Source organism: Dendropsophus ebraccatus, chromosome 8 (genome assembly GCF_027789765.1).
Source record: "Dendropsophus ebraccatus isolate aDenEbr1 chromosome 8, aDenEbr1.pat, whole genome shotgun sequence".
Lineage (NCBI taxonomy): Eukaryota > Metazoa > Chordata > Amphibia > Anura > Hylidae > Dendropsophus > Dendropsophus ebraccatus.
This window is the reverse complement of record NC_091461.1, coordinates 19,930,069-19,942,701: the sequence shown is the minus strand read 5'-3', so window position 1 is coordinate 19,942,701 and position 12,633 is coordinate 19,930,069. Positions and strand designations below refer to the sequence as shown.

Here is a 12,633-nt window from a genome sequence, read left to right as displayed (position 1 = left end):
TTCATGAGACTCTGCTGCCTGTCAGCAGAACTCTATGGTAACTCAGGATGGCAAGTCAGGATGCAGTGTGCCCCTAGTGGCAGCCGGGAGTAGTGTCTGACAGCAGTTGTCTTAGCCCACCACCTACCATAAGGGAAGCAATCTTCTTGCTGTACAGTAACCTGTGTTGTGTGGTTGTAGATCCTCTCGTGCCTGGCTGTATTGTTACGTAAGCAGGAGCTCTCTGTGTGGAGTTACCCGTCCACCCTGCAGGTTTACCACGGCTTGTTGAGCTTTACTGTCCACGCAAAGCCCAAGGTAAGTCAATAGGTTTACATGACAGAACTCGAATGTTAGAGACTTCAGTTGTTGTTTTATTACCTACTAAGCTGTATCTCTTTCTATGTTTTTATCAGATTCGTAAAGCGGCCCAGCTCGCTGTATGCTCCATCCTGAAGGGCAGTGAGTTCATGTTTTCTGATTCGCCTCCCGCTCACCACCCAGCCGCTCAATCCACCGCTAAGTTCTGTATCCAGGAAATTGAGAAGTCTGGAGGTAAGTGGTCTGGAGGATGAGGGGGTATTCTTACTAATGTTTCCACAAGCATTAAAGGGGTTAAAAATGGATTGCCTATCTTTTCTTAAGTGCCACTTACATAAGCCTGTACATTTATACCATGGCAACTAGGCAGTTCCCATAGACCATTGGTGTCAAACCTGTTGCCCTCCAGCTGTTTGCAAAACTACAGTTCCCACCATGCCTGGACAGCCAAAGCTTTAGCTGTCCAGGCATGATAAGGACTGTAGTTTTGCAAACAGTTGGATGGCCACAGGTTGGACATCGCTTCTGTAGACTGTGTACTTGCTATCACTTACACTATCACTATCACTTACACTATCACTATCACTTACAAGTGTTGTTTTGTACATCCCACGCTCTTCTCTATTGGCTAGGATCAGCATTAACGCTGATCCTGTCATTTAACCCCTTAGATGCCACAGTCATGCCACCCACGGTATCTAAGTGGTTAGAAAGAGGATGGAGGGGGCTGCACACTATTTTGTGGCATCCAGATGAAAAGAACATTGTAAAGCAGGGATAGAGGAGATCAGCTGCCCCGCTATCCTTAAAGGGGTTATCCGGGATAAAATCATACTTAGCCATGCTGCAGGGGACATGGCGGTAATGTATACTTACCTTTCCTGCTCACCTGCCTTTCCCCAGGCCACCCGTCAGCATTTTGAAAACATCCAGTGGCGTGCCGCTTCCACCGGAAATTGCCGTTAAGCATTGACTCTATGCTGACTAGCCATTTCCTTTAGGAACGGGAGGTCAGTGGATGTTATGAAAATACTGACTGCGTCGCAGAGCGTTCCCGGGTAAGTATGCATTACTGTTATGTCCCCCGCAGCATTGCTAAGTATGAATATATCCTGGACAACCCCTTAAAGCAGATGACTATTAGCTGTTGGGTCTCTTATACTGCTCTTTCTTGGTGACTCCAATAAAGCTTCATCCATTTGTTTGTTGCTCTTGTCCAGGCAGCAAAGAAGCCACCACCACCCTACACATGCTGACGCTGCTGAAGGACGTGCTGCCATGTTTCCCTGTCAGTTTAGTGAAGTCTTGTTGTGAAACTTTGCTGAAAGTCATGACCTTAAGTCACGTGGTAAGTGTATGCACACACCGTAGGACAATGCATCTTTAACCATACTGTAATGTGTAGGAGGGCATGATGCTTTAAAGCGTAAATGCCATTTTCCAGAAACCAATAAATATCAATAGTACAAGCCATTTTAATGTTTTTTTAAGCAAAAGAACCTCTTTCTGTACTCAAAAAGCTGTTTTGCAACCTCCCCGCCTCACTTCAGAAGAAGCAGCCTTTCTGTGTGTATAATGCTCGATGGAGGGGGATGAGTGAGCACGAAGAGGAGAAAAGGCAGCCCTGTAAAACACTACATCCTGCAGTCATCTTCTCTCAAGTCCCCAGACCAGCACTGAGCTTTCTGATCTGTGAATCCAGCGTTTTATCTGCCCAGACAGTCTCCAAACCGCACAGCTGCTTGTCTCCTCTTCCTGCTAACTCATCCCCTTCGGCCCCTCCATAGGTTATAATGGACCCAGCAAACCCACCTTCACTTTGCTCCTCTGTAATGAAGATGACTTTTCCTGATAATGCACAGATAAGAAGTGAGGGGGGTAGGGGGGGAGGCTGCAAAATTTCTTTCTGAGTACAGAAAGAGGCTTTCTTGCCTAATGAAACCTATTACAGTTTCTTAAAATCACTTACAAAAGTACTATTGATTTCTGCAAAAATATTTTAAATAACATTTGTGCTTTAAGGAAAACCTCTGTGGTGAGTTTTAGTCTTATGTTGACTGTGTAGTGTCTGCACATATATATATCCAATAATATATGGTGTGTAACCTGCTCACCTATACCCTGCAGCTGATCACGGCCTGTGCCATGCAAGCCTTCCATGCCCTGTTTAACTCCACCCCGAGCCCCCAAGCCCTGACCGCAGAGCTCAACGCCCAGATCATCAGTGTGAGTATACATCCAGGTTCTCTGGTAGTCTGTGTGTCATGTGACTCTACAGTGCAGTCTGAATTATATCCATTTTACAGGCTCTGTATGACTATCTCCCCAATGAGAATGACTTGCAGCCCTTGCTGGCTTGGCTGGCTGTGATGGAACAAGCTCACATTAATCTATCCCGGTACGAAAGACTTATAAAATGTTGCTAGTTTATTCCTTTTTTCTTTGTCGTCTAACAGATTATTGCATCTTCTCTAGACAAAAGTTACATCTTAAGCAGTGTGTTGTTGATACAACCAGTTTAGCAGTGCCAACCCTGAGTACACTGTTTCTACTGTGCTGAATTGCTGCCAGAAACTTATATAGATTTGTAAATTACTTCTATCTTCAGTCTTCCAGTACTTATCAGCTGCTGTATGTTCTGCAGGAAGTGGTGTATTCTTTCCAGTCTGACACAGGGCTCTCTGCTGTCACCTCTGTCCATGTCAGGAACTGTCCAGAGCAGGAGAGGTTTTCTATGGGGATTTGCCACTACTCTGGACAGTTCCTGACATGGACAGAGGTGGCAGCAGAGAGCACTGTGTCAGACTGGAAAGAATACACCACTTCCTGCAGGACATACAGCAGCTGATAAGTACTGGAAGACTGGAGTTTTTAAAATAGAAGTAAATTACAAATCTCTATAAGAGTTCCCCTGTAAAACATTGTCAGACAACCATCCACAAACTTAGACTTGGTGTATGGTGTCCCCCATGCTAATGTTGTCCTCTGTAGTGACGTGGTGGTTGTGTTTGCAGGTTACAGAGTGACTTGTGCCTCGGTCACCTTCCTCGCCTTTTCTCTACATCCATGAATTGCCTCCTGTCCCCTCACTCGCAGGTGGTGTCTGCAGCCGCTCGCACAATGAAGGTATGAGCCCACCCATAACTCAGTGACCCATTCTATGATGGGAATTGTGTAACCGATTAACCAGTTACCTACTGATGTTACTGTTCTTACTGTTCTTCTTGTCTTTTCTCCAGTCTCTCCTTACAGAATGCATAGCGCCACACATTGCAGAGATCGGCACAGTCTCTTCATCTACAGTCGCCGGGCCTGCTGGTCACATCCATAAGATGTTTAAGTGAGTGATGTTAGATGTCCGTCTCTTGGTTGGTTGTGTTACCTGTCACCATGTTTGGTAAATTCTGCTTTTAGTGGTTAGTTAAAGGGGTTATCCAGCGCTACAAAAACATGGCCACTTTTCCCCCTCTCTTGTCTCAAAGCGAGCGCAAGCAGCGAAGGGAGGCCATAGAATGGCCCTGCAACCCCACTGTCACAGGACCAAACCCCAAGGGCGCCCCCAAACCCAGCAGGCACCGCCGGCGGAGAAAGCGGCCACTAAGCAACACAAGTGTGAACAAGGTCTTACTACTCACCACTGCACCAAAGGTAGAATAGGAGAAATAGGAGGTACTTACCATGTGTGCACAGGTGCTTTCTGCTAATTGGGGTCACATGGTTCTCACGAGGTGGAGTGCTAGCCACTCAGAAAAGGAAGAAAAGTAAAACAGGGTCATGGAGAGAAAGAAGCTGCTGCACCTCACACCTATGGCTGACACTAATGCCTCTTGGCTACTGTACGTCTCGGTGCAGCTTTGCCAGGGAATAATGATAGATCAAGAGCCAACGGTCCTATCGTCACAGCGGCATTGAATTAACCCCTTAGATCCAGTTTTCAAGGGGCTTTAAAACTGGTTACTAATGGTCTGGCAGCTATCACAAGGCTCCCCTCCTCCTCCCGGTCTCGATCGCCATTGGATCCGATGGCCGCAAGCCTCACACATCTATGTATTTAGCAGATCTGGACGCTATGAAGGCACTGTCCAGGTCATATGTCAGCGCTGGGAGCTTCTCCTGGATTGTTCTTGGGATCAGTTGGGTTCTGAATACTCAGATCCGAACCAATAAAAATAAATCGACATTAATCCCATACAACACAACATAACATGACCCCAATAGTCTGCAGCTGCTAGAAGTAACTTTCCTTGTCCCTCTGTGCTGCAGTCCCCTTATATGAGTAAGATGCATAAGCCATAGACATGTCAAGCTGGACCGCTCTTTTGATACCAGAACTAGAGAAGACAGAGTATCAGATGTTGTTGTAGTTACAGCTGATTGATCACCGTGTGTATATCTCCTCAGGTTTGTAGAAGGCGGCCTATCATACAAGTTCCATGCATCCTGGGCCTCGGTCCTCCAGGTCTTACAGACCTTTTTTGAGGTTGCTGGGAAGTTTTGCCATCCAGTGATGAAGAAGGTAAGCCGCATAATGGCGCACGTGTCATAATGGTAATGTGGCTTGTACTGTGTGATCTGTGATCCTCTGACAATTGTCTATTCCAGTGTCTACAGACTCTGGCTGATCTGCGAGGATCTACTCACTTCCCTCATATCGGAGAGCTGGATCGGGCGGTGGGGGCGGCCGTGGAGAGTATGGGTCCTGAGGTGGTGCTGAGAGCCATCCCGCTGCAGATTGACGGCACAGAGTAAGCCTCTCTTATGGTCTGGGTGGGATATCTGCAGAACTGAACCGGTGTTAAGTCTGTTGTTCCTTTAGGGACGTCTGTGACTTTCCGCGCAGTTGGCTGGTGCCTGTGATCCGGGACTATGTAAAGAACACGGAGCTGGATTTCTTCACAAGATACTTCATGCCCCTGGCTGAGAAACTAAAGAAAAGAGGTGAGGGCTTCACTTATGTCTTTTGATCTCTGATCTTATATAAAGAGTCTGATTATTGAAGGAGGAAAAGTTCAGATTTGCACTTACAGACCAGGCCTACTTGTCTCATCACTTTTAAAAATTTCACTGCTACTTAAAAAAACTTTTGAAAAGTTTTGATCCGTCTGGATTCCCAGAAAAAGTTGTGAGAAGTGCTCAGCTAGGTGTTTCTCTTCGCCATCTTGTTGCAGGAGACTGACACTCTACATCAGTTGTAGTGAACCTTGGCTCTCCAGCTTTAGATTTGGCTGTCCAGGCAGAATGGGAGTTTTCCAACAGCTGGAGAGCCAAGGTTCCCTACCCCTGATCTACATCTTAGGTGCAGAAAGAATCGAGGAGAAAAGTGCTCATCTAAGCTCTTTCCCGGCCCAATCAGTACTATAAAAATACATTTTTAAGTCTTTTCCCCAAAAATAATATTTATTTTGTAATATGTGTCTGCTCTCTGTTAATCTTCACAGCCGGTGAACTTGCGGAGGCCGGGAGAAACCTGGAGGCCAAGATCTATGAGACGCTTCAGTGGCAGGTAAGTCCTGAAAGATTCTGGATCAGGACTCGCCCAGCGTCTTCCATGACTCCTTGTATGCAGAGGATGGGTCTGGGGAGGTGGGGGTGGTTCCACAATATTAGGCACCCTTCTAATTGTAGAAGGCTATTGTGAGTTTATTAGGCAATCATCATCTGCATCGGTTCTCCCGTGTACATCGAGTCACATCACTTTGCTCAGCAATACAAATGGTCATTATAGGCTTAGTAAACACCATTATTCTGTATTTTTCAGATCTGGACGATGTTACCTGGTTTCTGCACCAGACCCACAGATGTCGCTGCCTGCTTCAAGAACATTGCAAAGACTTTGGGTACCATAATCTTGGATCGCCCGGACCTCCGCCTTACCGCCTGTCAAGCTCTGCGCACCTTGATAAACAAAGGATGTGAAGCAGGTACAAGAAGCTGAGGCCGGTATCCTATACTGATATGTTTATATATTGTTGATGTAGTGGGGAGGGTTTCACCTTGCATCGTGACATTTCGATACGTCAGATGTTACAGGTGACTGAGCATTGGTGCTTGCCCCTTTCTTTTAGTGTCTGTCATCAGGCTTTACCTTTGAAGTTTTATTAGTTAAAAAGGTTGTCCAGGGAAAATCAACTTCCCCTAAAAGTAGGAGATTGCAAGGAGTCCGACCTGTGTAGCCCCCGGTGATCTCCGTATCAGCCCCCGGCTTCTGTATTAACACAGCAGCAGGTACGGCACTTGACCTGCGGCTCTATTCATTCCTATGGAGCTGACGGAAAGAGCTGAGTACAGCGCTCTTCTTACGTACTCTGCTTTTTCTGTTGGCTCCATAGAAATGAATACAGCCGCGGGTCATGTGCCATACCCTTGGCTCCATTCACAAAACAGAATCTGGAGCCTGATATGGAGATTACTGGGGGGTACAGAGGTCGGACACCTCGCAATCTCCTACCTTTCCTTTATCCTGTAGATTGGGAGAAAATGTAGTCTTCCAACAGCTGGAGGTCCTCCTGTTCCCCTGCTCTGCTCTACATACTAGAAATCTCACGTGAGAGTCCCAGTTCACAGGAGCCCCACCCCCCCTTAATATTGTCATGCATGTATCAATAATATGTGAAAACTTACACGTCATAGGGATGTGTTAAAAGTTTTGTTCAGACCCCTAATGATGGTTGGGCTAATTGTAGGGAAGGCTTTGTGTCCTGGTATAGAGAGGGGGCTTGCGTCATCACCACCAACTTCCAATTCATGTCTTGTCATCGTGGACTTTATCTCTCCACATTTGCATGGCATAGAAGAAAGCTGCAGTCTTAGTCATGACAACGTTCCCATTGCTTATTCGGTATCGTCTCTTTCATGCGGAGCATGGCTGAATGTGCGGAAACCTCCACTGACTAATCCTGGGGGATTAAGCATCATGTGAAACGGAGCGACAAACCGCTGCTCGAGCTAATATTCTTCTTTTTATTCCTGGACAGAGGCCGATAAGGCTGAAGTGAGCCGATTAGCCAAGAATTACCTTCCTATACTTTTCAATGTGTACATTAAAGTGCCGGCACCAGGGGAGGGCGCCGCACACAAGCTTCCAGTGATGGAAACCATCCGCGCTTATCTGACTGTAACAGACCAGCAGGTGAGAGGTCACCAAGTGATGGTTCATTCATTGCTGTACTCCTCCACCATCTACTTCACAGCGTGTGTGGGGGGGGGGATTCCTGGTGCCTATTTCTACAATCTTATTATTTTATTCTTCATTCACAGCTGGTCTGCGATTTGTTAGGAAAAGCCAGTGCAAAGGTATCCGAAAAGACGGAGGCTGAAAAGTGAGTTATTGGTTTTATGGATTTTCTTTTTTTTTTTTTTTCAATTTTTCAATGTGTTTTCTTTATCAATTCCTTAATGTTAAGATCTTTTGCTTTTTTTTTTTTAATTTAGTTTTTTTGATGACCCGTCCTCGGGATCAATGATGCCCAACACCTCCTCCAGTGGCCATAGCGCCAAAACACACAGTGAACGGAACATTAATACAGATGGTTCTGAACATTGTATAGCAGCCGGGCTAGATTAAAGGGGTTATTCAGGTTTAGAAAACATGGCCGCTTTTTTCCAGAAACAGCACTGCCCCCATTCTCAGTTTGGTTGTAGGTTTTAAAGTTTGGCTCTATTGAGGTGAATGGAGCTGACTTGTTGTACTGTACACAACCTGAGAACAGGAATGGTGCTGTTTTTGCAAAAAAAATATAGCTGTTCGTTTTTCAAATCATAGATCATGCCTTTTAAGGGATCTTTTTATATTGAAGTTGGCCGATCCTACTGACAAGGTCTATGGCAGCTGCCCATCTCTCTGAGAAGGGTTAGACTTTTGGGATTTTAGGGAGAGAGGTGTCATAGGCCGGAGCTCTCTGGCTGAGATTTACCCTTCCCTATAGAGAACATAAAAAAGAGACTAACGTTCGCTGCCAAAACTGTACCACCCATTAAAGTAAATGACATGTGATTCTTGTGTTGTCCGTTGGACTTGCAGGTTGTTTGTTCTGGATCTCATCACAGCAATGGCCCCTTATGCAGATGAGCCGTCGATGACCCGGGTGTATCAGACCATTCTGCCCTTACTTGAGGTCAGTGAGAATTCATCTTTGTTTTTTAGTAAGGATGAGTGCAAGTGGAGCAGGCTCAAGTCTGATCCAGGAAAACATGGATACAGCTTATGACCTATGACTGTACCCATGTTTTTCAGGACTCCCTAGGCCTGCATCCAACTTCAGCCACGGGTAATCAATTGCTGAACGATTGGACTCGAGCATGCTCCATTTGTGCTAATCTCTAGTTTTTATATCACTAAAGTGAGTGTGTTGTAAAGAGAAAACATTCTGCATCTTTCCATTACGCTTACTGTTTTTCTTACTTTCCATTTTTAAGTTATTGACTTGCAGTCAGTGAATGGAAACTTTCATGAATTCTCTATTGTCATTCTATTACTCTAGGAGAAAAACCACAGCGTGCAGAAGAAGGCATACCGGATCCTGGAGGAGATGTGCGGAGGGGAGAGGCCGGCGTGTGGCGACTTTGTGAAAAACAACTTGGAGGAACTGAAGCAAACTCTGCTGGGGTCGCTGAAAAGTGCTTCATCTCCGGCCAAGAGGGTGAGAGAGTCTGACCGGAGCCGTGAGGTCTATGTGCATTGATGCTTGGGATACATGATATAGATGAATGGCATAGACTGCTTTGTGCATGGTCCATTTGTGGGGTGGGGATTACTGCAGCGCACCTCTCCAGGCATGATGGGAATTGTAGTTTTCCAACAGACGGAGGGCCGTGTGTTTGACACCTGTGATCCAGACCTCATATGACCTTGTGTTCATCTACATCTGGAGTGTCAAACTCAGGCCCTCCAGTTGTTGCAAAACTACAATTCACATCATGCTTTAGCATTGGCTGTCCAGGCATGATGGGAATTGTAGTTGTGTAACAGCTGGAGGGCCTGAGTTTGACACCTGTGTTCTACATTATACTTTCTTACAATTGCAAAGTGTACCTTCCAAGCCGAGCAGAAAAGAGTCCTCTCACCTGGGATTGGTGTCCAGCCGTCAGGCTTCTCTACATGCTGACAAATCTATCTGCAGCCGCTTGGCAGCTGTTTATTCCAGGTTGTTTGTTGCTTGAGCCGTAACAATTGGGAACATTTACTTATTGAGTGTCGCAATTATTTGGTGTGAGTCATATGAAGCGTGGACATCTGCAGCGCCGTGCCTGTGTACCGAAAGCCCAGGAGAGCAATGGGGTTATTATTGGAGGGAATGTGACTGTGACCTTTTTCTTTACCCTTTTATATGGCAGCCGCGTCTGAAGTGCCTGATACATATAGTCAAGCTGCTCACCGCCGACCATGAAGACTTCATCACGTCTATCATCCCAGAGGTGAGGCTCCGACTGCTTTCATGTATGTGGACGATTATATAGAAGGTCCCGATACAGGAACCTCCAGATCTTCCACATAACACTTATTATGCGTCTATTATTGAGGGTCATGCTTTTTCAATAAAAGTTTCCATTTTAAAAGGATTATACAGGATTTAAAAAAAACTTGGCTACTTTCTTCCTAAAACAGCGCCTCTCTAGTCTGTCTAGTCCGTTTCTGTGCAGCTGATGTCTATTTAAGTGAATAGAGCAGAATTATAATACCAGACACCACCTGAGGACAGCGGTAGCTCTGTTTGTGGAAGAAAGCAACCATGTTTGGTAACCTCTTTAATCTGACAGCTGCTTTCTTTATTGATAAACCCCTGCGGTGCCTTGTCCAGCTGGACATTTATGGCCCCCTCGTCTGGTTGTGGCTACCAGAGGTAGAAAGATGGCAAAAACAGCCAAAGCAGCAGTTTGCTTGTTTTATTTTTTTTAATCAACTAATTTTTTATGAAAAGGTTTAAATTTTTCTTTTAAACAATACTAACAAAACCCAGAGAGGGCATACCCTTTCTTCTCTGTCCTTCCCTCCCCCCAACTTTCCACCCGAAATGCTGTGCATCAGATCCAGTGTATCAAGACAATATTAATATAATATGCACGCAGTTTGCTTAAATATCCTTTATGTTAAGGAGTGCACCAAGCTGTTTACACAATATACATGGAAGACCCATAGAGAATGAATGGAGCTGTGGCTGAGCGTACACACACTGGGACAATTGACCTTCATTCTCCTGATCAGTGCAGGTCTTGGGGTCAGACCCCCATGATCAGCTAGTTACCCTCTATCCTGTGGTCAAATATTCTCTGCAGTCAGATTTTTTTTCTATAGATGTATCTGAAGTGACAACCCATACTGCTGCCATTACAGCCCACTTAGGTGTTGTCACTCAGCATTCCTGGCTCCTGATTGAGTTGTCTACTCAATCAATAACACACATACTGCTCTTTCCTTGCTTTGTGCAGTATCATAGAGAATTGAATATTTAAAGGGAATCTGTCACTACATTTATTCTGCATTAAATAAGGGCAGCATAAACCAGTGACAGAAATGCTGAACAGATCGGTGTATTACTTACATAATTTTGTTAACCGTTCTCCTAATATGCAGGAGAATAGGATTCTTGCCACACCCCTTCCCGCACTCCAGCTGCTGAATGATAGTTTACTGCCTATACACAGCATGGATAGATTACTGCCAATCAGCAGCTGGTGGGTGGAGTTTTCAACTTCTCATGAATATCCAGGACTACTGAGCTCATGCACATAATGGAGAGGACTACTTATTGCCCATGTTATTCAGAAGGATATCTCTGGATCAGCTGCACAGAACAGTGTAAGTGATACATCATTCTGTTCAGCTTCTCTGTTCCTAGATTATACTACCCTGAGATAGGACAGCAGGAACCTACTAAGTCTTTTTAAGTGTTTGATACCACTACTATGATTTTTTTTATTTTTTTTTTGTGTATAAGGTGATGATTTGTACCAAAGAAGTATCTGTGGGCGCAAGGAAGAATGCTTATACCCTTCTAGCAGAGATAGGTCACGCTTTCCATCGTTTCGTCAGTGATCCGGCAGGTAAACAGCCTCCTCATATGTAAATACCCATAATAGCCCCGAGCTGCCATGTTTAATCATGCATTTTTGTTGTTTGCAGATGTAGATTGTTACTGTCCAATCCGCCGTCTCACACTCAACAATTAGTCATTGTAAAACAGCCCCATTTAGTGTCAGTCAGCTGCATGTAAAGCAGGGGATTATTATGCATGATATGGGAGACAGGGAGCAGTATGTAGATGATAGTCAGATTATGTGTTGATTTTCGCTTTCCTCTTGCAGAAGCCCTGGATCGATACCTGGCGGTTGTCTATGCTGGCTTGACCGGTTCGGTCACCATGATCACCTGCACGGTCCTCACCCTGACCAGGCTCATATTTGAGTTCAAAGGTAGGTAAAGCATCATGTAATTTTAAATTAAGTAGACTGATCACTTCAGATCCTCCTTCTGGCCCCAATGTAGTATCACATATGTAGGATCCCTATAACACACAGGTGGTAAACCTGAGGCCCCCCAGCTGTTGCAAAACTACAATTCCCATCATGCCTGGACAGCCAAAGCTAACGCTTTGGCTGTCCAGGCATGATGGGAATTGTAGTTTTGCAACTACTGGTGAGTCACAGGTGTGACAGCTGTGTATGAGATAGCCTAATGTCTATGGGGGCCTCTAGACAGTACACAGTAATAGACTGGGCTCCGTATCTGGTCGCTGACTAATCTCCCGTCTCGTGTTTCCGATGACAGATCACATGGGGCTGCAGGTGATTGAACAGCTGTTGCAGAACGTCTGCCTCTTGTTAAGTGCTAAAACCAGGGAGGTGGTGAAGGCGTCTCTGGGCTTCATTAAAGTCATCATCTTTATCATGGACCTGAAGGTTCTGTCCAGGCACCTGCAGATGATGGTAAGTCACATGGTGCTGTCCTACTTGGAACTGCTCAACCTTAAAAATGGCATACAGTACCATATCCTTATATGTGGGACTAAGCAGTCTAGAATCAGTAGTATCAGTTTTTATCTGATTTTTCCATCTTATAAACCTGTTCCACACCAGAGATTTTCCTTTTAATGTCGCCATCAGCCTGATAGGTGATGCTGTCAAGAATAGATCATCTACCCTGCTGAATGTCCGTCCCCAGGCTCCGTTAAAGGGTAACAGTCTCTGGATTAAGCTCTTGCACCATCTTGTGCATCGAAGCAAAGAGTACTGACCTTGTCACATGTGTTGGACCCATTCTGCATGACTTGTCCTGACTGACTTTTTAGAATGAAATCTCTTTGCAAATTTCCTGTTTAACACAATTGTGATGCGTTA

General features: G+C 45.2%; 1 protein-coding gene across 3 annotated transcripts in view; it reads left to right on the top strand.

Annotated features, from left to right (window-relative positions):
- RRP12 (ribosomal RNA processing 12 homolog) overlaps window positions 1–12,633 on the top strand; it is a 47,234-nt gene that overhangs the window by 25,821 nt on the left and 8,780 nt on the right. For all 3 annotated transcript variants that reach the window (XM_069979976.1, XM_069979978.1, XM_069979977.1), the window contains exons 7-26: window positions 181–297; window positions 396–534; window positions 1,521–1,648; window positions 2,428–2,526; window positions 2,607–2,698; window positions 3,315–3,426; window positions 3,540–3,640; window positions 4,702–4,816; window positions 4,903–5,045; window positions 5,117–5,238; window positions 5,739–5,803; window positions 6,059–6,221; window positions 7,275–7,429; window positions 7,558–7,619; window positions 8,321–8,414; window positions 8,781–8,939; window positions 9,634–9,714; window positions 11,235–11,340; window positions 11,602–11,709; window positions 12,065–12,222. In XM_069979976.1, coding sequence (XP_069836077.1) covers window positions 181–297; window positions 396–534; window positions 1,521–1,648; window positions 2,428–2,526; window positions 2,607–2,698; window positions 3,315–3,426; window positions 3,540–3,640; window positions 4,702–4,816; window positions 4,903–5,045; window positions 5,117–5,238; window positions 5,739–5,803; window positions 6,059–6,221; window positions 7,275–7,429; window positions 7,558–7,619; window positions 8,321–8,414; window positions 8,781–8,939; window positions 9,634–9,714; window positions 11,235–11,340; window positions 11,602–11,709; window positions 12,065–12,222 — 2,319 coding nt within the window. The remainder of the gene's footprint in view (window positions 1–180; window positions 298–395; window positions 535–1,520; window positions 1,649–2,427; window positions 2,527–2,606; window positions 2,699–3,314; window positions 3,427–3,539; window positions 3,641–4,701; window positions 4,817–4,902; window positions 5,046–5,116; window positions 5,239–5,738; window positions 5,804–6,058; window positions 6,222–7,274; window positions 7,430–7,557; window positions 7,620–8,320; window positions 8,415–8,780; window positions 8,940–9,633; window positions 9,715–11,234; window positions 11,341–11,601; window positions 11,710–12,064; window positions 12,223–12,633) is intronic.